The following is a 27,165-nucleotide window of genomic DNA, read 5'->3' as shown; positions in this document are numbered from 1 at the left end:
AGTGTTTCTATGGCTAATTTTCTTTCCAAAATTTATTATGCATTTAAGGGCTTGTTATATTCAAATGGAGAAAGTTTTTCTAATTTTGTTCGTACATTTTCTGCTCCACTACATGAGTGATGACATTGTTATTCAACAGTTGGGGAGAAGACTGCATCTGTCTCATTAAGATACTTACAGTGTAAAATTTTTCTGGAATGTATGCAGTCTCACTGAACTGCTGCAAGCAATATACAGCTCATTCTCAAATGAATTTAGTGTTAAAAATTCTAGTTTACACAAGTTTTTATTCCCTCTTTTCACCTTATCTCCAAAACCAATGTCTTGATGTCATTAATTTTTTAAGAAAAGAAATAATACATTTTCGTTCAGAATATGATTAGGAGCTATTATTGTAGCTTACAAAATCATTCTCGAGGGAACACTGTACTGTTAAGTGTAATCCATAAGCTTTCTACTTCTTTAGAGTTTTTTTGAAGGTAAGTTGTGATTTTCCATATGATCGGAATTATTTTTTTACCTTTTTGAGATAGTTGCAACATTCTTGACTTTTGCAAACACTGGACTATAGATCATCTAGCCAAATTTGAGAATGTGTTTAAAAGACTAAATGTGATCTGAGATCTGGCAACCAAGAATGTTGCAGAAATTTATTTACTGAACTGACTGTCAGCTCGATGGACCAGAACTCAGCTATTAGGGGTCTAAAAACTGTTTTTATGCATCTCCTTTCATGTGTCTGTTCAAATGAGTCAAATTATAATTTTTATTTTATGCTTTTTTTACTTTGTTGTTTATTTGGGTCATATGCTGTTAGTCAGGCTTCCTGTTAATCTATCTGACCTTTTAAAATTTTTTTTCTTAGGTGTCTATGTTCTTAATTCAAACATGTTAACGATTTCAATGCGCCAAAACATGAAAGTCAATAAGAGAGATATCTGTTCCTTATTCCTCAGTTTCCCACTCTCACTAACACAAGCAGAAGTTACACCATTTTTTGTAGGTTACACTGTGATTTTCTTTTGCACTTTTTTTCTTTTTTTTTTTTAAATGAGATTTGCCTTTGGCTCTGTTTCTTCTGGTTCACCCAAGGTTTGCACCAGCTCATGTAAGCTAGTGGAGCAGAAGTGGGGACAAAATTTAAAGAAGTGAAGATGAATGGCTACTGGAAATGATGTGAGGGGACTGCAAGGTTTATTTTCCCCTGTTTAATTTTTTCACACAGGCAGCATTAAATTATTCATAAAGTAGTAATGGTGACAGCAGTTTATAAAAGAAAAGAGATCTTGCATCTTTCTTTGAATTGGCTAACAACTCTCAGGATGTAAAATAGTTTTAAATGTTTCTCATCTGTGTTGAGAGAGAGAGAAGCTCTTCTAAAATTATACACAGAGTTTGTCATGCATAAAGATGGGCATTGAAAGTTTTTCTATTTGACCCTATTCTGTACATCAAACCTAATTTTGAGAAAAAATATAAAGGATGTTGGACAACTTCAAATGTGAAAATATTATTAACACTCAGAGGATAACCAGTGGGGAAAAAAGTGCTATTGAAAGTGACCAATTATTAGAATCTTCAAATGAAAGTAGGATGCCAAGTTGTATGTTAATCAATCACAAATTATGAGGCTCAATATCAAGTTAAATGAATGAAATCTCATGACCTGAAATATCTGGCGTACATGTACATTATCAACATAGTTTCATGGCAGCTACCCATGTCTTCCTCTTTAGCACCTGACAGACAAAAAATAATTTGATCCTTCTTTTACTGGAAGTTAGAGTGACTTTGTCTTATAGTTGGTGCTGACTAGTAGCAATCATAAGGATAATTACCATCAACCAGATAACATATAATGATATTGGGGAGGTATTTCAACTACTTTTCTTATGTATAATTCATAAAGTATAGTTACTTTATGAAACAAAAGTATAATGAAGAAAGTTCAAACAAATATTTATTATTTCAGTGTTTGCATTGACTGGTCTGACCCACCTGTGAGTGTTGCCCTTTGTGGAAACACACGTGTGAGTGTGCCAGCAGTATGGAATTCCCCACTCCCATGAATGAATTGGCTTGTCTTTGCGGGGGAGTTAGGGATCAGGGGCATTTGCTCCTCACTGCATTCAATTCAATACTGCCTAATCCTAGCAAAGACACGCTTGTGAACACCTAATGGAAGAACAGCTTCCATTTTTTTCCTCCTCCAAGCTCATAAACAGGCAGGAAATTGAGAGATTCGTATTATGTTTTTTATGACAGATTTGTACCACAAACATCCTTGTCTGCTGAGTACTCCTTGCCTGTCACTAGTTGTTTTGCTGCTGGCAACTCATCTTGACAACTTGAACTGATCACAAAGCAGAGAAATATGTTATGTTCCAAATGTGACAACTATTTTTTAATAACATTTTGATTATGTTTCAATTAATCATTTGTAAAGCTTAGTTCTCTTGCATACTGTCTGCACACCAAACTTGAATAGTGTAGATAAGTGCACTGGTAGCTTTTTATCAGACACCAGAAATCATGAATGTCAGTCACTTAGTGCTTTGAATGTACAGAGAGTTACATAAGTAATAAGTCTTAGTATTGCTATTCAGTTAAAAAGAAACTTACCCTAATCCTACTGTTTCTGAGTTGTATAAATCCTTTGAACAAATCTCATAGATACCTTTTTATACTCTTGCACAGCTTCTTTCAGAGAAGTAAGGTTATACCTCTACCATTATGGCTCCGACAGCCTTACTATTATCCTCCTTTCTAAACATATTGCCAGCTTGAGTTTTAAGGAACTGTGTTGGTAACCATTTCTGTAGTGATGCGTCATTTGAAGCACATATGCAAGGGCTATCTTTAGATTTGGAGCCAGAAGTATATGGCTAGTGTTTCAAAACACTACATCATACAACTTAAATACATTCCAGTTTAAATTTTATGCTTTTTGACTGCAACAAATACCTATCAGGAACATGTAGTAGAATAACCTTTGGAGAATCAAAATTATAAGGTTAGGCTGTTCTAAATAATTAATTTTGTGATACAGTAGGCACGAGTGTTGAAATGAACTGTATGATTTCCCAGTTTTTACTCTTATTATTTGGCTGTTCATAACCCAAATAATTTGTATTGTTGTTCTTGCTTTCTTACAATAAGGATGTTAAAGAGCTTCTGTCAAACTCAGATGCATTAAAGTCTGTGTTTCAAACCTGTTGTGGATATACACCTTTAATGAAAATATAAAGGCTTAAAATTAGACTGGCAAAGCCAATAATGCCAAGTTTTAATTAGCTGAATTAACCTTTTTGTGTTTCTAATTGATATTCTCTGTCAAGAGACAGTTAATACATTTAAGAAAAAAATTCTGAAAATTTTTGTTAATCCCACGCTGTATCTTGCATTTTTTCCTCCCAAGTTTTCATGCTGCTAATACTGCCAATACTTCCAGTCACTAAGAAGTAAAGAATTATTCTTCCATACTAGTTTCTGATACAAGCTTGTGTCATTAGTCCTTCTGGCTTGCATTTTACCTTGCTAACTTTCTGACTCTTTTCTGTGAGATGGCTTTCTCTTTTTTTTTTTTTGTTCTGTAAAACTTTCAGAAAAAAGACACTTGCTTAAAAAGAAAACCAAACAAACCAATGTGGATTAAAAGAAACTTAAGACTGGGCCAAAAATGTTGAATTTTAGGAAAACTGGAATTCACATCGATCTTCATGGATCCAGTTTAAAAAGGTGAATATACAAAAATTATAAATAATTTGTTTGAACTTTAGTCCCATGGATAAAGGGTGAGGAGGAATTAGTCTTTCAGAATGTGAAAAAAGTGTCTGCAAAATTTAGTCCATTCTTTCTCCCTCCCTGCTTGTCTCTTCTGCCAGTCTCTCCCTTACCTAGCAACATTCTGAGCAGCATATCACTTCCTTGGAGAAAATGGTGATGGGGACCTTCTGTGGGAAACTGTGGCATAGGATTGGGTTTGACAGCCTGGATGGGGCTAGGATGGGGTTTGCTGCTGCCTGATACCAAAGAATTCATTTTGGGTGGGATAACCAGAGTGGACTGTAGCGTGGGAAGAACTGGGAAGCAAGTGTGCAGACCAAAGCCCGAGGCTGTGTGCGCAGTTGGGGCAGAGAGGGAGCAGATTGGCCTTCATGGCAAAGGGGAGCGCTGTCAGAAAAGCTTGTAAACTGCTATGTATGAAGGGAAAAAAGCATCTGTAAATATAAATACTTTACTCATTTATGCTGTTCACTGTTGATGACACTTCTTATTTATTTAATCTTCCTTTCTTAATATTTTAGCTAAATATATTTGCCATCATACAAGAGAAGAAATGTCTTACAGCTCAGAATCCTAAAAATCTCATGGCAAAAACCAACACGGGGTACTGTTTATTCTTGACAAGCTCCTCAAAGTTCTTTATGCCTGCTCAGGTGATCAAATTCACTTAAAACAATATCCAAAGTTATTGTGCAGGGTCCCTTGTGCTTTCTTTGGAGGCTCCTAAGTAGAGGATAATGCAATTAGTACCAAATGGAGCACAATGCCTGGTGACCTGCTGACACAGAAGATCAGGTTTTGAGACAGAATATCGTGGGGAAAAATACTCCCTATTAAATTTGCCATTGCGTCTCTTTGCTAAATCCTCATAAGCAGGTCATAAATTATATTACTACAAAGATTTCTGTCACAGAAGCCAATCTATGTTTAATTCAGCCTGACATCATCTGCAGGGTGGAAACTTGCAGTTAATTGTGGGCATTTTTCCCCAAATGCTATCTAAACTAAAAGTGAAGGCTGTGAAGCAAAAAATCCAATTCTATGTTGTTTTCTTATTATTGTGAGAGGTGTTACCTGTGTCCAATAATCTTATTACTGCTCTTTTTTTTAAGCATGTCTTGTAACTTCTGCAAATAAAACTTTGTAACTGTGGTTTTGTTTTGCTAATGTTATTTCTCACTTTTTTTCTGTATTCTATTACAAAAAAAATACTACCTTTTCAGCTATGTAAATCCTTAGCAGCACTCTCTATTTCTGAAATGTTATTTTATGATATAACTGTATAAAAGTTCCAGTGAATTTAACGTTACACAGTCTGAAAATAATTTATATATTCGTGTGCTTACTGAGGACTTTGAGATATTTAGTATTCTGTCCTATGGACAGGTTTTTTTAATGACCATGAATAGAGATACAAATTTTTTTTTTAGTTAAACCTCCGTCTTTACATTTTACCAGTTGGAAGATAACTGATTTTCATGTTCTTTGTCGTAAACATGGAAAAAAGTAATTGTATTGCATGCAATTAAAAAAAAAAAAAAGAAGATAATTCTAAAGTCAGGACTTCTACAAGCCTCTGTAGTGAACTTTAAATTGTTGGCTTGCTTGGTTTTCTGTGAATTTATGTTGACATGTCTCTATTCTTAAACTATTTTTTACTAAGAAAGTATATTACAACGATATAAAAAGTATACATTATACTGTTATTGGAAATCCTCTCCCTCACCATTAATACTTTCTTTCCTGTGTTATTTGAAAAACAAAATCTGCTACAGATACTTATAAGGTAGATGAAACAACATTTTTAAGCAGTTTGTCTTTAATCATTTAATGTTAAGATGGCTAGACTAAGCTGATGTCTGTCTTCTTTTGTAGTCATCGAGGAGAGGGATACTCCTCCAAAGACTGATTCATCCCACTTTAATTGTTACTTTCTGTGCATTGACTATAACAGACTTAACTCATTTGAAAGGCTTAGTTTCTTGACTGTAGCTGAGATTAAATTTGGGAAAATATATCCAGCTACTTAGAATTATCAAGAAAGAGGTTTTCACAACAGGTGCTTGAAACAGCATTAGAATTTAAAAAGCAATGTGCTGATGGAGTTTAGGTGATTTCAAAATAGACAAAAACTTCAGCTTCTTCAGAGTAATATTTTTTTTACTAAATATTATGTTAATCCTATCTGACATGCTAAAGTTGGTATCCATGAGAGATAATATGAGAACCAGACTTCTTAATGTTTAAAATTATTTTGAGATAATGTTTTGGTTCCTAGGTCACTGATGTTTTTAACACCTAAAAATGCATCCAGTCCTTTTTTTAATAGTTGTTGTGGCATTCTATAACTAGAGAAGTTTTCTGGTACCCCATCAGAAAGGAATAATGATTGAAAATTGCTGCACAATGTGTGTGTGGTGTGTAGCTACAATTGCCATTTTAGGGTGAGCAACTGATTACTAAATTTTATATGCTTGGAAGAGTTGCCACTGAATACAGGTCTAATCCCAGAATCAAAGAAGGTATAGAAGTGCATCTTACATCATGTATGATAACTTTTTGGATCATTCTAATAGGTAATGTGTAGATAAATTAGGTTATTTCTATGTAATATCCCATATGGCAATGTAAGAATTCTTTTCAAGCATTTGATTACATTTTGCAGTTTTCTGTGCCTTTCCCTCTGTTGTCTGTTGCAACAGAAGCAATATTTTGTTTCCATTAGAGAGTAGAATATTTGTGCAGCTGTGGTGGAGGTGAAATGTGGCTCCTACACTACAGCATAGGGGTTAATGAAACAATGTATATATTACTGTTGTTGACTTAAGCATAGAAACTCAGGTGTTCTCATTCCTAGATCAGGCTAACTTCCTATTTGCTTGATAAATATTTCTGTGTATGCTTCCAAAGTCAAAGGTTAAGTTAGAGTTTTTCGACCCTTTTGAAAAAGGTGAAGATAAGGTGAAATGGCCGGTTAAAACAGCAAGTAATTAATTGAGTCTCTTTGTTAACAGGAAGAAGGTCAAGTGCACATAACTATTGTGATTACACAGTCTGCATTACAAGCAGCTGAGTCATTTAACCTGAAAGTGGTTAGATTGGAAGGCTGGGAAACAATTAAATGTGATTTTACTTCAGGGTAGTAGCTATACTTCCAAGTTACTATAGTATTTTGAGGTTTTTTTCAGTCCCTTGTTGTTTTGCAGTACCAATTAGTTTTATTACTGTGAAACATTTTATTTAGAGTTTATTGTCTTTTTTTTTTTTTCTTTCTTGCCACACGGTAGCTAACTGGCTGCAATTTAAAAATGAAAATGCCAATTTCTAATGGAGGTGTAGTTTATTTTTTTATTATTATTTTTTGGCTTTGTCTTGTATATAATTCTAAAAGTTTTTCAGATACACAGTTTTGATTGCCTGATCTGAAGTGTAGAAAAGATTGCTTAATTTTGTCATATAGGAAGTATACATCTAGTTAATGCTGGGGAGAATCCATAGTTACCTGCTGATGAAGATCAAATTATTTGCGATACCCTTCCAACATCTATGAAAAACACTGAAAATCAGATGCTGCTGATGTCTCATCATACAGTGAGGTTTCAATTATAACATGCTGTAGATGTACCATGGAAAAGTCAGATGTTTTGAAATTATGGAAACCTTTATTAATTTCCCTTCAACTTCATCCCTAGTGTAGGAGATCTCTGCTAAATAGTGTCTGGTAGCAGGAGATACATTATGGATGTTTATTTACTTGGAAGCCACTTTTTTGCTTTAGAGAGTTACTTCCTGCTCTACTTGAAAGCTCAAGGCTAAATCAGGATGTAGAGAGAAGGAAAGGAATAGAAACCCATAGAAAGGGAAAGGAGCAACAAGCATGAAAGAATCATAGAATGATTAGGGTTGGAAAAGACCTCCAAGATCATTGAGTCCAACCCTTGACTGAACACTTTATTGACTGGGCCATAACATTAAGTGCCACATCCACTTGTTTCTTGAACACTTCTAAGAAAAGCAGAGCTTGAGAGAATTGTTTACTACTTGTATGACTCCTTTTCTGAGGCTTCATGCAGGTGTTATATTCAGATTGTTATTTTTGTTTAGAGGATGCTCAGAATTCACCAAGAAATTTCAAGGAAGCATTACTCTAGATTATATACAAACAGTTTGAAATGTAAGAAAAACAAAACAAAACTACCTTTCCAACAGTGCATGCTTGGAATCTATAATTATTATGAAACACTACTTCCAGTAAAAACAAAAAAGGTTTGTTGGCAGTGAATTATTTTGCTTTTTAACAGAGGTTGACTAAGAAATGTTGATGCAATATGGAGTTAGGAATTACAGGATGTTACTAGAAGCAGTTTTCCTCATATTTTTAATTATATCTTTGTACATATTTTGCACTGGAGGTGTTGAGCAAATCAAGCATCACCAGAACTTATGCCTAGCCAGTTGGTGCAACTGCTGTCTTTAAGTAGTTATTTTGTAAATTATGGGTGAAAAATGGTGAATATTCAAAATGGTTCACTAAACTAGTATTTATTAAGACTGGGGCCTACTTCCTCAAATTTAGGCCAAAGGAAATCCAGGACCATTTGAGGAATTATTTTTGATGCTCTCATTGGCTGCTACACATTTTCAAAATTGCATATAATTTCTACATAATATTTCTGTTTGACAAAATTGCTGATCTAATCTATTTCACTTCCTCTAAAGGTATAACACAGTTTTAATCCAGAAAGGGGTTCAAACATTGATACTGAATGGCAAGCACAGGACTCAAACAGTTTTTGTAGTGTGGAATACCATTTGGAAAATTACTCTTTTGAAGAGGCTGAAAGACAAAGGAGAAAATGCAAATTACTTCATGACCTGCAATAAATTTCCAGCATTTAAACAAAGAAAAGGGCTTTAGAAATGTCTTGTCTGAGCAAAGTCATCACATGGTTTATTTCTCATTCTATTAGTAGAAGCTAAAATAAAGTTGTTAAATCAGGAATAGGTTTTGTCAAGCAAACCTGGTATGTTTTATCGGTAAAATTACAAAACAGCTAGATAAACATAATTTTGATACAGGCTATAATATAGATATCTGGTTTCTTCAAGTATTCTTTTTACTGCCACATTATATTTTGATCAAGAAATTTGCCTTTTATGGAGTTAATGGGGGACATAAGACAGATTATGAAACAGGCTCTGTTCAGCTGTGAAGGTGTAGATATGGTTGGAGGCACATCTGTGAACAGTAATATTTCCAGCAGGTTGCTGAGTCATCCAAAGGTAGGTGCTGGTTTTGTCAATTGACTTCCTAATCATTGGCCAAGCGTGCAAGGAATGCAGGGATGGACAGGATAGCATGATGTAAATCACATGGTTGGTGTACACAAACATGCTCTATACAATGTGAAGTGCAAGTAGTGATCTGAACTTTATTGTTTTAGCAAGCAGTTCACTCAGAGAAGGTTTAATTGTCACTTTTGGTATCTTTTCAACACCAGCTCCTATGATGAAAAGGATGAGCTTTTTGTCTGACTATACAAAAATAAATGGAATGAAAAACAGGAGAGAAATTTTTGGATTGAGCCAGCAAATAAGGCCATGTTGCTCTACTTAATTGATTACTAAGCGTAGTAATTATCCAAGCTGAATAATACTAGGTTCCCATGTGTGCTAAGAAGAAAATGAAAATGTTGGAGGAGTTTGAAAAATGGTAACAAAAAATAGTCCCAAAATTGAAAAACTGTGTGCTAAGAAGTTTAGGAAATTCTAGCTGATGAATCCAAGAGAAATTTAAGAACTATTGTGCCCAAATCTTTCTTCATGAAGAAGTAAGATGTTGAGGGGTTTTCTGCCTTGGAGGAGTAGGCATGAAATTGAAATTGAACTAGGATAAATCCAATTTTGAATGCAGATGCAATTTCCTAATAGCAAGGATAATTAAACTGTGGAGTAATTTCTCTGGATGTTAGTCTCATTGCAACTCAGAACGTTGAGACATGATATCATAATGTTCTTTAAAAATGCTTTATAATAGAATTAAGTACTGCAAGAAAAACATAGAAAAAAACTATCTGTGGGCTACAGCAGATAAATAAAGTCATCAGTATGGTCTCTTCTAGCATCAGAGCTTGCATCTGTGACAAAATATTTTGTATTTTAAGATATTAACATCCTGATTCTTCATACACTTGAATAAGACTAAAGGCTGTAGAATTGAAAAAGAATTAATGTTTTAAGGTTATCTAACCTTACCAACCACTCAAGGCAGGTTAGACTCTGAATTTGGGTCAGGCTGCCCAGAACTGTGTCCTGTTGAGCTCTGAGTACCTCGGTGATTCATAGCCTCTCAGGGCAGCCTGCACCACTGGAATTTCCCTTGCTGCCACTCATGTTGCTTGCTAATCTCCTTTGCTGTGTACCTTTCCAAAAATTCTGAATTCCTAATCAGCAATTAGATAGATGGCAATAGCAATTGAACCCTTGGCCTAGTCTCTGATCTGCACAAACCCGATTACTTTAGCCACTGCTCTTACCTTGCTCTTCTGTTACTATTATTTTGGTGTCACATTTTTCCAGTTGTGAGTACGTCTCTTGTATCGGTGGATCCAAACTGAGCACAGATACTAAACCTGGTATTGGATACATTTAATGCAGTAATTCTGTACAAGAGAAATTGATAACAGGAATGATAACTAAAGCAAGAAGAAAATAAGTATGAACTTTTTTTTTCCGTCGCTGTTATATTGCATGTTATTTTCCACAATATGGAAATTGTGTCATAACCTGTGATGTAATTAGATGTTATATTTATTATGAGATTCACTATCTGCATAAAGAGGCATGGAATTTAGATGAAAGTTATGGACTGGGAAAAAATTTAAACAAGTAGATGAAAAATATTTTAGTTTAGAAAATATATGCATATATTAAGTAAATTTCCATTCTTATACAATATTTAGAATTGGCTATGTTGGATCTGTCGTATCATAGCTATGGTACTTGGAGGAATGAAAAAATGGATATTGCTACATATTTCCTACTGTACAGAGTTTGAGCATCAGCTACTATGCTGGCAACAGGAAGCAAGGATGAGCAACAGAAAATAAGAATGAGATAGCTCCAATGTGTCTCTCTGTTTCCTCTTCCTCCAAGCATGTTTTTTAGGTAAAGCCACCAAAACCATACTGTGAGGTTCCCAATTCTTTAGGTGTATTAATACCACTTATTCTGGGCTCCATCACATTTTAGTTACTTCTCTAGCTATTTATTGGATCCCCAAATGGGTTGAGAAGGAGATAAACAGCGTATTTTTCATCCTGCATCAATCCTGGAAACTCCCAGAAGTGTAGACTCCAGCTATGCTAGAATTTTTGATGAGACAGGAATTAGTTTAGGGAAATGAACAGCTCACTGAGTGAAGCTTTGAATTGCAATGTTAGGCTAAGATCTCAAAAATCCCCCCTTATCCTATTTTATGGAGTTAAGTCCTTTTCAGTATCTGTCATTAACAACATAAATAGAAGCAGAAATTTTGATTTTGAAGAAGGTGGTCTTCATTACTTCAGTCCGTTTATACTACAACAACACAGTGCTAGTTTCTTCAGTTGCCTCCGTGTAAATGATGATCAAATCACATAAATCTCAATCTGAAGTAAACTGAGAATAATCTGAAGACAAACTTCCAGCCTGCTGCCTAAACATCTTGCTTCTATCTCATAAAAAGTGAAGTAATTTTCTAACAGTAATATACATACTTGTGCATATAAATAGATATATACATACAAAAATTGAAAACTTTAGGCACTTTTCCCTGCAACTTTTTAATAAATGTCTGTTATTTGTCCTGTTCTAGAAGATGCTAAGTTAGTATAAAAAATCCAGTAATTTTCAAAGAGTGAGCACAAAATCTTTCCAGGTTGTCTATGATAATGGATGAGTAACATTAAACACATGTAGATCATCAAAGTATCTAATTAAAGCTATCTCTTTGAAATATATTGTGTGCTTTTTCATTGAGTTCACAGTATCAGGTCTCTTTCTAATGTAGGAACCCAAAAAAGCTGAGTGTTTATTCAAGGAAAAAAATATTATTGTATGTTGTAGTATTAATTTAGTTGGACTGTGCTTCACTTATTTTGCTGGGATCTTAGGGCATTTTCTAAAAACATTCTCTCTAGAAAAGCCTGTAGAAACTGAAGTTAAGTATGATTTTCTGTGCACACTCTTGAGAAAAATGTACTTAGGAAATTCAGAGAATGAAAGAAGAATCAAATAACAAATACAAAATCAAGAAATGTTATGAAAAGTTTTTGTTTGATCAAATGTTAATTAGCTCATGGAGCAATTGTTTAAAATTGTGCTGGGCAGTATTCACTAGAGCAAATAAATAATCCGAGTGGTTGAAAGGGAAATGTTTCGGAGTAATATTGACAAAAATACTCAGTTGCTAAATATGTAAAAAGAAAGCTTTCAGGGAATTGTCACCATTTTTATCTGACAATTGCTTGCTAAAAAGCAATTTTTCTGGATTTTTCTGGTGGCTGTAAAATTTTTCCTGTTTTTCCTGGGAAACATGCTTTGTAGTACTGTGATCCCACACTGTTCTTTACAGGGTTGACCACAGAAGACAGAAATTGCCTGTATGTTTTTGTGATTTCAATAACCAGTGAAATCCCAGTGTTATGCTATACACCATTCAGGAAGATATCAATATCCATCACTTCAGAACCAGTCTCTCTTACCTCCTGTTTGCACACTGGCTCTTGAAAAAACCATTCTGCTCAGCTCTTGAAAATACTTGGTGTAAAAGTTATTGGCCACTTCGAGCCTGCTAATCTGTCTTTTACCAGTCCTTTGCCATTTTAATGAATTATAATCAGAATGTTAGTATGAAGCTTATTTTAAAAATATTCTGGCTTCCAATATTAAAAATATTACTGATTCATAATAACTATTTGCAAGGAATTCCTTGAAGTTTTTCTGATAAATTATGTGTTTGGTTCAAATATATCATTGCTAGCAAAAAAGCAACCACTCTTTGAACAACTACTCATACCTCAAATTTAGAGAGACTTTTTTTCAAGGTCAGCAGAAATTTTTGCACAAGGAAGGAAAGTTAAGGGAGGGGTCAGTAACTGCATTACAATATATATATTCTAATCAAGTGGAAATGCCTACTGGGAAGTTGCTGAGAACCTTTGAAAGTAAGATATTGAACCAGAACAGGATTTTGAAGGAGCAAACATAAAATTTGTTTTCATTCAATCTTTAAGAAATGCACATTTCATCACATACATTATGTATTATCATTTCAATTGCTTAAATATTACATGAAAATATTACAGCCTGAACTTAAATGGATTAAAAATTAAATAAATTGGCAGTAAAGTAACTTCAAAAAATATTTTTAATTTGTAATAGCTTGTAGTAAAGGTGTGTTGTCTTTTCTTAGACTGTGCTTTGGTTGAGAATAAGACATGGTCAATGCTCAAATGAGTGCTCAGTGAAGTAAGTGTTGCTTGCAAGGAGCAGCATCAGAAAGTGCTGTGGATGTTCCCCGTATTTAAATCATATGAGCATCTAAAACTTGATTGATTCCTCCCAAGATTGGCATACAAAATATTATGAAACTGTGTATTCCTACCTTAAGAAGGAACATGAAATTCAAGACTTAACTGGAATATACAACTATTCAGATAAAATGAATGCTAAATAAAATATTACTCCAAATTACGTAATGATTTGAAAATTTGAGTGATGACTAGGGAGTCAAAGTATGGTCTTTATTCATGCACAGTGTTCCTTACTGCTTGTTGAAAATAAGGTTTCCTGGCTTGGTAAACTTTAAAGGGAACCCATTTGATATTTTGAAATTCAGAATTAGGCTTCTTGAATTTTACTTCATTACATTGAAAGAGAAATTTATTTCAAATGTATTGACATGCACCCACAAGAAAAAGACCTAATACCTCAGACTAATTTTAAAATATTTAGAATACTTTTTTTGGCCTAATATTTAAAAAAAAAAAAATCAACAAATAAGTCTGAACCCATTTTTTCTTTTTAACTATTGGAATGGTAGGGAACCTCAAATGCCTTTAGTCATGCAGCAGTGTGGGCAAGCTTTTCATCCAGACTTAGCTCAGCTTTGCTTTTTAAAGAAGTGTAATCTTAGTGTGCTACCGTTTGACCACAGATGAGCTCAAAGCTGGTGTTAGCCATGAAAACTGTAATGTACACCTCTGTCAGTACAGTCTAGCAGACTGTACTTGAAGTCTTAATAGGGAGAACCCAAGCATCAACAGAAAATAAAAGCAGTTTGTTCCTTCCCTGACTTTTCTATCTACAAGCAGCAAATAAAAAGAATTGTTTCTTTAGTAACATGAAGGCATTCTACTAGGTTTGCATATTAAATAATTAAAAGCTAAAAGTAAAAGAAAAGAGGGAAAGTGTAAAGTATAAAGAAAAAGAAAATTGATGGTGCATATATGTCTACATTAACCTGTCAAAAGTACAGTAGAATAATACTTTTAACAGTATATCTATTAGAGTTCCTTCAGGAAGTTGGAATATTGAGGCTGGGCATGCAAGTTCATCTTTGCTTTCTCATATTATTATGTATTATGTGATCAGAATCTACTCAATAAAAATACATATGGGAAAATAAGTGAAAACATGGCAATGCATTCAGAAGCTGAAACTTTCATAAAATTTTGTAACTTTTTTTTTTTTCTACTTCCACAATTCCCTAGGCAAAGTTTACCTAAATCAGTGATAGAAATTAATATAACATAGGAAGATTTTTTTCCCAAAGCGGTTGAATGACATCAATGTTTAACACAATATGATGGGGAATTCAGGTTTTAATACATTAATCTATTTTCAAAGGTACGCTTCTCATTGGTAGTGGGGTGCTTTGCTTCTAGTGTTGTGGAGTGTATTTTTCATGGCAAAAGGTATGTTGATTATTGTGGTGTTTGTAAGCAGGTCATCATCTGCTTTTCAGTAATGGTTTGCAATGACAAAGATTGCAGTAGCTTCACTTCACCATAGAACATAATGACTGATGCTAAATCAAGGAGAACACAGGATTTTCTAATGACTTTCATAATGTCTATTTCTTTCAATTTCTTAAAACATTGGAAATGTTACTGATTGTGTAACCTTATTCCCTGTCTCAGGTCTCCTAGAAATCCTGAACAGAAGATCATTAAACGAGTGATTGCTCTTGAAGGAGACATTATCAAGTAAGTATTTTAAGCCTTAGTTGCAGAGTCTTTATAGGAATAGTGCAGCTTTTTTAGTATATTTTAAATCAGTATCCTAGACAACGAGTACTTTCTAGCATTTTCTTTCTATTATTAACAAGGATGTCAGCATTGTACCTGTCTCTTTTTTAATGAGAGGAGAAATGCTATACAAAACTACTCACTCTCTCGTGAAATGTACATGGGTACAAATAATGCTTGTTTCTGAGAATATCTCTGCCACAAATCAAGGCAGGTAATTGTACAGCAGTTTTCAAGGAGATTGTAGGGCTGTGATTTTTCATTTAGAAAGTCCAGCTGATGTTTCATACTGGTGTGGGCAAGTAAAAGTAGGTTGTTTTTTAGGCTTTTGTTTGTTTGGTTTTTTCAGGGTTTTGTGTTTGATATTTTATTTTATTTTATTTTATTTTGGAGACAAAGAACCCTCATAGATTACTGTCTTCACTGCAGTGTATAGGCATCTGTAGGGAATATGGTGGAACTGATTTTGAGTAAATTATTCTATCAGAAAAAAAAACCATTGTAGCAAGAGTAGACTCTAGAGTACTTCAAGACTCGGTTTACTCTGACAGATAGACCTTCCTACTGGGGCTGTATGGAAATAAATTACCACTAGATGTAAATAAAACGTTTTTGTGAGAACAGTATTTTTTTGAAGAAAATGTTTGCTTGAAAAGGTTTATTTTTGCCAGGTACAGAATTGAATAGGCATAGAGGTGGGAGGGTAAATCTCTAGTTTCCCATACTGAGATGTGAATGACCCCGGGAGATCTCAGACAATATGGCAGACTGTGACTCAATTCATTTAGATAATGATTCTTGCTCTGGTTTAGTGAATATTTAAGAAGTCCTTGACAGCTGCAACTCAAACCAAGGATTTGAATTTGATCTCAGTGGGCCCTAGTTAACAGCATGGCCTCTGTGGCATATGTCTATGTATTTTTTTTTTTTTTTTTTCCCTTCTTGCAGTCAATACAATTTCTGTTTTATTGAAAAATCCTGAATTATCTCGGTTTGGAAAACCAAGATAAATTGTTGAAGATAAATATCTAAAATAACAGGCACAAAGAAGATAATTTGATGTCCAAAAACTACAGACATCTATAGCTAAAACTACCTATCACTTCCAAGAACTAAAGACAGAGGACTAGTGTATGTACTGTCTTTTATTGACCTGTGTCCTTAAGAAGGGACTTATTTCTTGCTGCAATTGATATTAGTGCTGTAATTCATATAAGTGATAAGAATGTCATTTTTGTTCCAGTATTCCTCATTCATTTTTGTGGCAATATCAGAAAGAGATTGCAATGTAGGGTAACTTCAAGGGTTACTTTATTATTGTATGTTTATTTGTATGTTCAATATATAAAAAATAATATTTATTTATATGTTCTATATTATTAACATATTTGCCTTATTTTTTGAAACTCAATGTAGATTTTGATAAAAAAAGGACATTTAATTAAGTAAATTCTAGCTTTAGGAAATTTACTATGCCATACATTCAAACTTCTTAAGACTTGGAACTTTTCATTAACATTTGTTGGTGTTCTTGGCCAAATGGACAACGGTGTGTGGCCCAGGTGTGTTCAGAATACTGATGAGCCTGCAGGGGAATCACTCATGGACACAGAAGACTGTACAATTCTCCTCATTTGTCTGTGGTAAACCTGGTTAGATTTATTGATAGAAATATTGATAGAAGTCTCAGTTACTCAGACATGCTTTTTCTTTTTTTTTATTGGAAGATGTGACAATTGTCCCAGAGCTTTTTGCTGTTTGTCTTGGTTTTGGCTGGGATAGAGTTAATTTTCTTCCTGTAACTGGTACAGTGCTGCGTTTTTTGGCTTTAGAATGAGAATGATGTTGATAACAAAGTTATGCTTCAGTTTTTGCTGAGTAGTGCATACCCTAGGTCAAAGACTTTCTGGTTACCCATGCTTTGCCAGTGAGGAGGTGCACAACAATCCGGGGGGGAGGAGCATGGCCAGGACAGCTGACCCAAACTGGGCAGAGGGACATTCCATACCACAGAATATCACACTCAGTGTGCAAACTGTGGGGAGCTGGATGGGAGGCACTGATCACTGCTTGGGGATGGGTGGTGAGTGTTTTTATTGTGCATCACTTGCCATTCCTGAGTTTTATTCCTCTCTTTCTCCTTTCAATAATAATAACAACAACAACAATAACAAAGATAGTAGCAGTGATTATTATGTAATTAATTTCTGTTGTTGTTGTCATTAGCATTTTATTTTATTTCTTTTCCATTATTGAGCTGTTCTTTCTCAACCCATGAAGTTCACCTTTTCTTTCCAATTCTCTTCCCTGTCCCTGGCAGGGAGGGGTGGAGTGAGCAAGTGGCTGTGTGGCATTTAGTTTCCAGCTGCAATTAAATCAGACAAACAGTATTGCCATGGGTTGAGATAAGAAAAGTGATAGGCAATATGATCTGTGATTCTGTAGTTGTGTTTTCATAGCAGAACGAATTATCTTTATTTGGTCCATTTGGAGTATTAGGGATAATACAAAAAGGCTGTGTTTTCTCATGTTATCAATTAAGGTAAGTTAGTTATCATTTTGCTGTTTGTTAATTACTGAAAGTGATGAAAGATCAAATAGGCAGAGCCATTAGTGCCATAGGAAAGGCCCCTTATATTTTGACTTGAGTTCAGGAGTTACAACTCCATGGCAGAAAAATCCTATTTTTCAAATCTTAATTTCTAAAAGTATTTAATAAAATGAAAATTGTGACATTTTAGAAGTAATAATGACTGACTTAGAGTTTTTGTAAAGGTGTGTGGGTGAAAGATCTATAATAGGTCCATTTTCTCCTTTAATTTTGTATTTTTCAGGTAGTCAGACATTATGGACTGCATAATAATTTACCTTTTGAAATATGATTTGAGGCATTGGAAAATGCTACAAACTCACTGAAATAAAAATGCTGTCATTTCAGTTTTCTATTCCTGTTTCCAGTCTAGTTGCTAGTGCAGGTGAAGCGAGTTTGGTTGTGTCTTGTAAATCACCAGAAGCATACAGTACATGCCACAAACCTGTAACAGATAATTTAATTTAGATAAGCTAGTACAACTTCCTTTTTAAAAGAATTTAAAGAATGGCCAAAAAATCACCACTTAGTCCTTGAGAATGAGTCTATAGTTCAGCCTGTATATAGACAACATTGCAAAGTGTAGCTCCCGTAGATCAGGATTTGTATTGTTTTCCATGGATTCACAGGAGAGTTAACTTTAAGTAGAAAATCAGTTCCTGAAGACTGTTTAAATGATAAGTCTTCCAAAGGAGGCCTTATTTAAAAAGTCAATATAATCTAATTTGTTAAAAATTAATGTTGGTATTATAAAACACTTGGAGTAACTTGAGATTAAAGTTATTAAAACTCATTTATCTTAAATGCATTACTGGTAATTCAAAAATCTATAGTAATCTTTCACAGATGAGTTATGGTATGTTTTCAGTAACAAAAATAAATTATGGTTTATGTGAAGGAAACCAAAACTGGGATTAAGCTAGCAACATTTGAAATTGTCTGTTCAGTATCTTGCTGAACTAATTTGTTTTCCTCCTGTCTGTCACGGTTCCAAAGGTCTGCAGGAGCTTGGTGTGCCAGTTATGTTTTTTTCATCTATTTGTTTGCTTCTTAATACTCTACCTGAATGATTAGTGATCAGTGTGAGTGAGATGAGTGAGAATGATTAGTGAGCCTCTAGGAAGAGTAATTTTAAAAAAAAAGGTTATGTCTGGGAATATTGTTAGGCTTTTAAGGAGTTAGTGTTCTGAACTGAGTGCTTCAGCAAAATGTTGTTGCGTTTACATGTTGCATCTTGCAAAATTGCTCTGAAGATGTGAATAAGGAAATACTCCTTGTTTCTCAAAGCATGACACTGCAGAGATAGATCATTACGTTATTAAGCTGTAGGTCTAAACCAACTTTTCAACAGTAACTTTTCGTCTTTTACTACAAGGTTTATCATTAAGTTGTAGAAACTTGCCACAGAAAGTTAGGAAAGAAAGAAGTATAATGGGATTTGAAAAAAGGTAGAGAATTAATAGAAATAAAGCCCCTATAAAAAAAAAATTTAATAAAGCTATTAAATACAGCGATCATTGTATTAACTTCTTGTACTCCTGTTGTCAAGTTCATGCAGCCTTCTTCCAGTCAAAGATTTCATACTTAAATTATAAACAAAATCTGGTCATTCTGTCCACTTGGTAGAGAGCCCTTTCAGCTTCAAACTGTCATTACTACATGCAGGTGTTTGGTTGCTTTTTTTATTCTCAGAGGGTTAGTGTCAGTGGCATCCGGTGTCCCTTTAGAGTGAAAGATAATCAGTAAGGGTTTTTTACTGTTTGGGGTTTTTTTTTGTTTTACTGAACCCACTCAATTTTGTCAGACATTATGGCTGCCATTTTTTTTTCACTGAGGTCCAGGAGTGATTGTCCAACAAAACAGCTGTCTTCACACAAGAGACCATACTGGATGATAACAGTTTGTGTTAGATTATAGCAAAAAATCAGTGTCTTCCTCTAGGAAGTAGAATAGCCTTCAGAAAAACTCAGACTTTGCCAGTGTTGGAGCACAAGAATGTCTCTATACATAACATCTTCAGGGCAATCACCTGGCAGGAATTGCATACAAACCTTTGCCATTTAATGATACAGAAGCAATTTTCTGTTCAATAGTGCTGTAGTAAGACTTTTTGTTCCCTCTTCACTCACTGCCCCCAAAATATACACATAGATCCCTGGTAACTATCCTGAGGTACTGCTTATGTGGTAAGGTACTGCTTGCAATGGCTGAAAGTTAGAATAGGAAAATAGATTATCAGTAAAACACATTAAAATCTAGGAATCACGGTAGGTGATGACACACAGGGTATGTTTTATGGCGGTGTCCTAATCTCTTCTTCATCAAAGTCCACTGTGTCTGTCTTTGGGTTTTGAATATAAATCTGTGAGTGGTCAGATCCACATTGACAGGAGTGGTAGATCTGCAGAAATGAGAACAGATTGTACTCTACAGCGACACAGCACTATCCTCATGGATTACAAATTTTGGAATATCTTTTATTTAGACTGTCGTCTTCATATTGTTCTGTCTTAGTTCTTTATGTATTTAAAGGACATAGAAGCAGTCAAATTACCTTAGATGAAAACTCTTCAACCTCTAAAATATTCTTATTTTGTGTCTATGTGCACAGAATATCTCACAGGTTTTATGCAGTTTATTTGGCACTACTTACTGTTAGGTACTGAAGGGATTTTTTTTAGCCAGTGGAAGTTTTTATTTAGGTTCAGCTATACTGCTCTGTTGTGACTCTTTGTCATTGATCGTATTCTTTCAAGTCTCCTAAATAGAGTTTCCATTGATTTTGATTCCATTTCCATATGCTGAGTCCTTGCATGACTGGACTCCATTTCTTTAAATGCAAATGATGAGAATGTATATTGGTGCAGCATCTTTAGCCCAGAAAAACAATTTGAGAAATGCACAGTGAAGTATCCGTAATGAATTTCTAAGGTTCTATAGATCTTTAGGCCCAGTAGTGATGGTACAAAAAGCTGGATTTTTGAAATTTGACGTTATGAACAGTGCTGTGATACACACAGTGTTTTAGGAAAAGAAAGTGTTTAAAAAAAAAAAGTGTTTTAGGAAAAAAAAAATACCATTGTGTCAGACCACACATAGACTTCGGTGTGCATTTTGGGGCAGAAAGACAACATAGTACAAGTACAGCAGAGGGCCCCATGTCCTCAAGTGCAACAGTGGCTGCAGCAGTTGCCTTTCCAGGAGATGTTGGGCCAATGGGACTTGTTCAGCCTGGAGAAGAGAAGGCTTTGGGGTGACCAAACAGAAAACCTCCCACTATGTATGGGGAGGTTAGAAAGAAGGTGGAGCTGGGCCTAGTGGTGCACTGGCCATAGAGGTTCAGACTGGACAAAAACCACTTTCTCTTCGAGGACGGTCAGGCAATAGGGCTATTGCCAGAGAAGCTGTGGCTTCCATCCTTGGAGGTGTGCAAGGCCCGACTGAATAAAGCCCTCAGTAATGTACCTTGTAGCTCACCGTGGTTTTGGCAGGAGTTTGGGCTGGCGCTCTCCTGATGATTCCTGCAACCTGAACTATCCTATGATTCTACGATAGCAAATACTAATTTTCAAATGTCTTACTTCACATTTAGATGAATGTTTCCTCTGTTAGAAGCTTAAACAAATGCAGTGTAGTCATGTCACTTAAGAGAGCGTGTCTTTCATAGACATTTTTCTTTAAAGAAACAGATTTGATTTCTATTTCACTGAAAATTGATTTGCTGCCAAGACATCAGATGGTGAGAAAAGACATGCATACAAGTATAATCATTCCAATGGGAAGCTCAATAGGTTGTCATTATGAAGATTTTCAAAAAGTGAGCAGCAAGAGACTAAAATGCATTAACACCTTAAAAGTCCAATAGTTAATAAAATACCCTCATGTATTTTAATTTTCAAAAATTATTTCCTTTTTGCAACCTATGGATACAAATTTCATTGGTGATCTGAAATTTGGCCCTTAAATCCATACTTAGACATCAGAATAAAGGGTGTGTTTAGTAGAACTGCTCTTTGTTCTGAACAGTTTAGAACTGCATCTTCTTGGTGTTTAGATGTCTGGTTAAGCAGTTTGTGGATATCAGCTTATCTCCGTTTCAATTCTGGCTCTCATCTATGTGTATTGCATTAAAAGCTCACTGTGACAAGAACAAAGATGAGGGTAGGAGGAAGGAAAGAGTATTAAACCCATTTTATAGATGAGAAAGTCAGGATGAAAGATGTTGTTGTAGGCTTATGCTTATATAAGAAGCTTGTGGAACAGATATTAACTGAGCTCCCTGGGCTCCTCATCTCAGAAAATGAACAATAAGTTCATGTATTTGTCAGCAAAGATTTTTCTAGGTGTACTGAAAGGCAAACAGGTTCAAAACCTGGAAATTTGTGCACTTTCCTCCTATAAATTGAAACTACAATTTTTATTAACTCAAGCAGTATTAGGACCAGGCATATTCTTATGTTTGCAATTTGAGGAAAAACATGCTGAAACAAAATACTCTGCTCTGGATAATGTAAATAAATCTTACTGTTTATTTCATTTTACAGCAGTGCAAAAGTCCTCTTTCTGTCTTGAATATATTTTGTGTGGTGAACTCAGCCAGTGACACCGTGAAAATGTTGTATCCACATACCATAATGAGTAGCAAACTGTCTTGCAAGATAGTCTCAGTATGAGGTTGTTTTATTATCTGTATCATTATTTTGGCTTTAGAGTCCCAAATGATGACTTTTTTGGGGTGTGTGTGTGGGGGGGAGCGGTTTCCATCTGAATTTCTTTTTCTCCTTTGAAGAAAGATTTAAGACTTTCTGTTCATTTCAAATCAAGTAATGGTCAAGTAACTGTAGATGACTGAGGTGGGTGGTTTTTTAAAGGTATTGCTTTTCTTGCTCCCCTTCCATTTCTACACACACACACCAACACACACACACACACACACACACACACACACACACACACTCTCTCTCTCTTCCCTCCGGCCTTCCACCCCCCAGAACTGGAGATACAACTCATGTCATTGATTTAAGCTGATCATATGCATGATACTACCCCAGTCTAATGGTAAAAGTAATTTCCATTTCCACACATATGCAGGAAAATAACAGCCGCTGCACCACTTTTGAAGCTGTACATAAAAAAAAGCTTAGCTTGCCTCCAGTGTTCTTCCTAAATGCTCATATTTCCTATGCCTTCACCTGGGCTGCCTTTTGGAACTGCTGAAGGCAGCTTAAGTGAACACCATGTACTTGTCATTGCAATGAGCTGACAGGGACCACATGTCTGCTTACCAACTCCAGCTGAAGCACAGTAACTTCTTAAAATGCACCGACGCTGCCGTTTGGGATCATCTGAACAGACTCTCATAGGATCAGAGCCTCAGTTGGTATGACGACTCTCAGCTCTGCTAATGTTAAGAGAAATAGGCCAATTTAGTCTAAATGAAAATCTTAAATTTTTTTTTTTTTAATATTTTTTTAAGGATAAGAGCATATGTAAAGAAAACATTTTTTGGGGACTAGACTATATGTAAAGAATACAAAAAATGTCATCTCTTCAAAGTTGATTTTATGCATTTCTTATTTTTCCATTGAGTGGAGTAAGGAATACACAATTCTACACAGAATAAACTAATGATGCTTTAGCTGTCTGTTATTTTGTTTTAACTTAGAAAAATAGTGTGAACTTTCCCATTTGTTTGCTTCATTTCTTCATTAGATTTATAGCCTGACAGTTTTTTTAGTGCCTGTGCCTTTTTTACAGCACTATTTGTCAGCCATATGCAATAATTTGCCATATTTTAATTTGAAAATTTTGACATTGTGTTTTTTATTATGGAAAAATTACAAATATATGCTGGCAGAAATATTAATTGTGAATTGTTAATTTAAAAATATTGCCTCTGTAGTTTTGTACTGCAAACAAATCTGATGTCCTAAATAGTTCACAACAGCAGAATAAGGTTTTGAATATTGATCACCCCAGTGGTTATGAGATTCAAATGAGTACAGGAGGGAAAATGACTATTATCTTTTTAAATTATGGTAGAACCGACTATTGTTGACATTCTGCTTCTGTGGAGTAAATTGTGTGATGAAACTGTAGTGTATTTTTGGTATAATGGGTGACAAGCCATTAAGTGGAGTCTCCAGCATCCATGGATAGGGAGACAAGAGATATTTTTTGCTTTACTGTAGTCTGTAGGCAGTGATTGCACAAATAATTTCTGTTCGCTGATCATTATGCCACGAGGTTTTTAATATACAGCCAAAAAAGGTTATGATCAACTGTATGTCATGCATTTCTAGAACTTCAGATGTATCCCAGCTAGCATGTCTAATGACTATGTTTCGATTTTTTATATATGGCAAAATTAAATTAATATTTAATCGTTTATTATAGCATCAATGGGAGGAAGTGATAAATGCTGAAAAAGATTGTCATAGGATTTGCTGCAGTTGAAAACCAAAGGAGAGTCACCTGCTAGTAGAAGTGGGAGTCTAATAAGTGATGGACCTATAAAAGAGATAAAATAGAGTCATGCATGAGGAAATCAATGAACAGGTTAGAAATAGGTATATGCCAAAAAAAGAAAGGTGAGTTGTAATGGATTTAAGGGAACTGACTTGTTGATCAGCTAAATTAATCACAATCCAACTGCTTGTGCAAAACCCCCAAAATTGCCTACATGCAGCATGATGGAAATAGAGGGCACATATAATGAAAAGGACCAGTATTGTATGTATACTCAGGAGTATTATGCACCATGTCTTGTCATATTTCTGATATATGTAGACATGATCATATTTAAAAGAAGGATTTAGGCTTACAGTAATAAAACTCATTCTACTGTTTCTAAAACTTATGCAGTAGTTAAAACTTTAATTAAACAGGTTTTCAAGAATGGGGAATAGAGGCTGAGTTCATAAACCAGACAGATATGCTTTGTAAATGAAGAAGAGAGCTAATTAAGCCAAGCATAGCAGCGTAGTATTAATTTTTAAAAACACTTCAAGTGTATTTGTAGTAAATCTTGCCACAGCTACTGCATATTTCCTAATGAATTATTCTACAGTTTAGATTCATTGTCTATGCTGCCAACACTCCATGGCCAGGTAAAAAATTGTATCCTTAGGCATTATGCTAATGTTTATTTCAGGACAATTAACTCTTTGAGCCGAATTTATGGAAAGGTCAAAAATGACATAAGGAATCTTTAGGTACCAGAATATTTTTCATCCCTGTAAGTTTTATTCAACTGATGTTAATTCTAGTTTCTTTGCTGAGGAGACAGAGGTTAATATGAAGTTCTTGCTGGTCTCTATCAAGAATTCTGTCATGTGGGATAGAAGAGGGCTCAGTTTTGTTATATGTATGGCAGGCAATTAAAGGAGTTGGTGATCTGCTACATTTCCTTTCATATGAGAAAAGTTTTCAACTCTGTTTTTACATTGTCAGATTTAGATAGTTAAGTCAAAAGCACTTGCTGATGTTTAGCTGCAGTGTTTGTTTGTGTTTCTATGTTTCCTCAAACTATTTGTCTAAAAAAACCTTGAACATTTTGAATTATTTGAGAGATGGAATAAACCTGTTAGGATGTTAATTCTTTGGTTGAGTTTCTGTATTTCTTTAGAGGAGGCTTTAGTTTCAGGTAGATTACAAAGAGGTCCTTAATTTTGTCTTCTTCCGCTGGGAAATACTGATGTCTGAATAGGTGCAGTTAGATCAGCTTTAGATATGTTCTTTTGGGATCTCTATTACACAGAATATGAAAATTTGGGTTAGTTTTCGAGGCAGTAACAAATGCCTGAGGACTTCTTAACTAAATTGTTTCCTTCTGTCAATTCAAATACTCATTTTTTTCCCTAGAGAATTTTAGAAGTATAGTTAGTATTGAATTTTTCATAATTACTTTCCTTCTATCTGGGCCACCAGGTAACTGTGAACACAATATAAATATATAAATAAAACTATAAATATACAGAAATGAAAAAAATATAATATATATATAAATATATAAATATATATGTTTTTATATAAATATAACTATAATATACTTACAAAAGAACATCTAATAATATTGTATATTATATGTTTTATCTTTACACTCTGAATAGATATGTCTGTATACATATATATTCTTTGATAACAGCAAAATCTCCATATGTTTTGAGGACAACACAGATGTGGAAAACTGGGGTTTAAGTTAGTAACATGCTTCCCAAGTTTAGATCTAGACCCTCTTCAATTGGCTCTCTCTACATTGCCAGCTGCAATCACTGAAAATGGATAAAAACTTCTTTAAAACCATGCCATTTTGAAAAGCTGTGATTGTGGAAGGAAATTACCTTATACATTCTGTTTCCATTTTTTTGCCTTGCTATGGGAGTCTATAACTGATCCATCTCTGTTTCTTCTGTGGTGCACAGTATTTTAAGTTCTTGGCTTCTAAGTAGCCCTTTAGTCTATTAAAATTAAGACGCTCAGCCTAACACTAAACTGTAGGCCTCCGGGCTCCTTCTTGGCTTTCCAGATCATCCCTGGTACTATGTTGGTACAAGGCACACAAGCACATCCTGTTTTCTCCTTCCCTTCTTCCCTTGGAAAGGAAAAACAAGTATAGAGGCTAGAAAGGAGACGCAGCATGAGCTACACAGAAGCAAAGACAATGGGTGCATTATGGTAAATAAATGCTATGTAGGTTAGACACCCTTGCTTTTCTAACTCTATACATATAATTTCCAGAGCTCTGATGATTCTATTGGAGTTGTGGGTTTCCTTCTAGGGAAAAAAACTTTAGGTCAAGTAGTCTTGAAAATATGGTCACAAGCAATACATCCACATTTGTTTTGTCATCCCAAAATGACAGGATGGGACCAATCCCTTTACACTGGGTATCCACGCTGTGGACATTCACACTTAATTTAACAAACAAAAGTCTAAGGAAATTTAACCATCTCTTCAAAAGTTAGTTTAACCTGGTATTTAAATTTTCTAGTGACAGAAATACCACAAATTTCTGCATAAAACAGTATCTAATACATGAAAATCCTTTAGTTATAAAATTATTCATAATATTTAATGTATAGCTCTTAACAGTTTAAGCCAAACATAATTTTGTATGTTTTCTAAAGCTATGGGGAGTGGTTAATCATATCAATCATGTAGCAAACTTTTACATGTTGAAATTTGTTATCAGGTCTTCTCTATCAATCTTATATTTTCTGAATATTCCTGTTCCTTTAGCATTCCCTCATCTACCCACACTGTGTGCAACTTTAAGGTGCATTCAAAAATTGACCTGCAGTTGCTGCTGAGGCTTCTCCATTTCCATACTGAATATAATAATTATCTACTATATCCTAAAATTATGTTTCTGTTAAATAATTAAATTTAGCTTCTGTAAAACTAGCATATTCTTGCTTGCCATTCTCTTTATGCTGCAGAAATTCCCCCACTCTAATCTTGTTTATAACAACTCCTAGCAAATATCTCACACCTTGC

General features: G+C 34.7%; 1 protein-coding gene across 1 annotated transcript in view; it reads left to right on the top strand.

Moving 5' to 3' along the window:
• Nucleotides 1-27,165, top strand: part of IMMP2L (inner mitochondrial membrane peptidase subunit 2) — a 415,275-nt gene that overhangs the window by 258,735 nt on the left and 129,375 nt on the right. Inside the window, exon 4 of the mRNA XM_082279670.1 lies at nt 14,970-15,035. Coding sequence (XP_082135796.1) covers nt 14,970-15,035 — 66 coding nt within the window. The remainder of the gene's footprint in view (nt 1-14,969; nt 15,036-27,165) is intronic.

The sequence above is a fragment of the Coloeus monedula genome (genome assembly GCF_965178545.1).
Source record: "Coloeus monedula genome assembly, chromosome: 4".
Taxonomy (NCBI): domain Eukaryota; kingdom Metazoa; phylum Chordata; class Aves; order Passeriformes; family Corvidae; genus Coloeus; species Coloeus monedula.
This window is presented reverse-complemented; position numbering and strand designations above follow the sequence as displayed.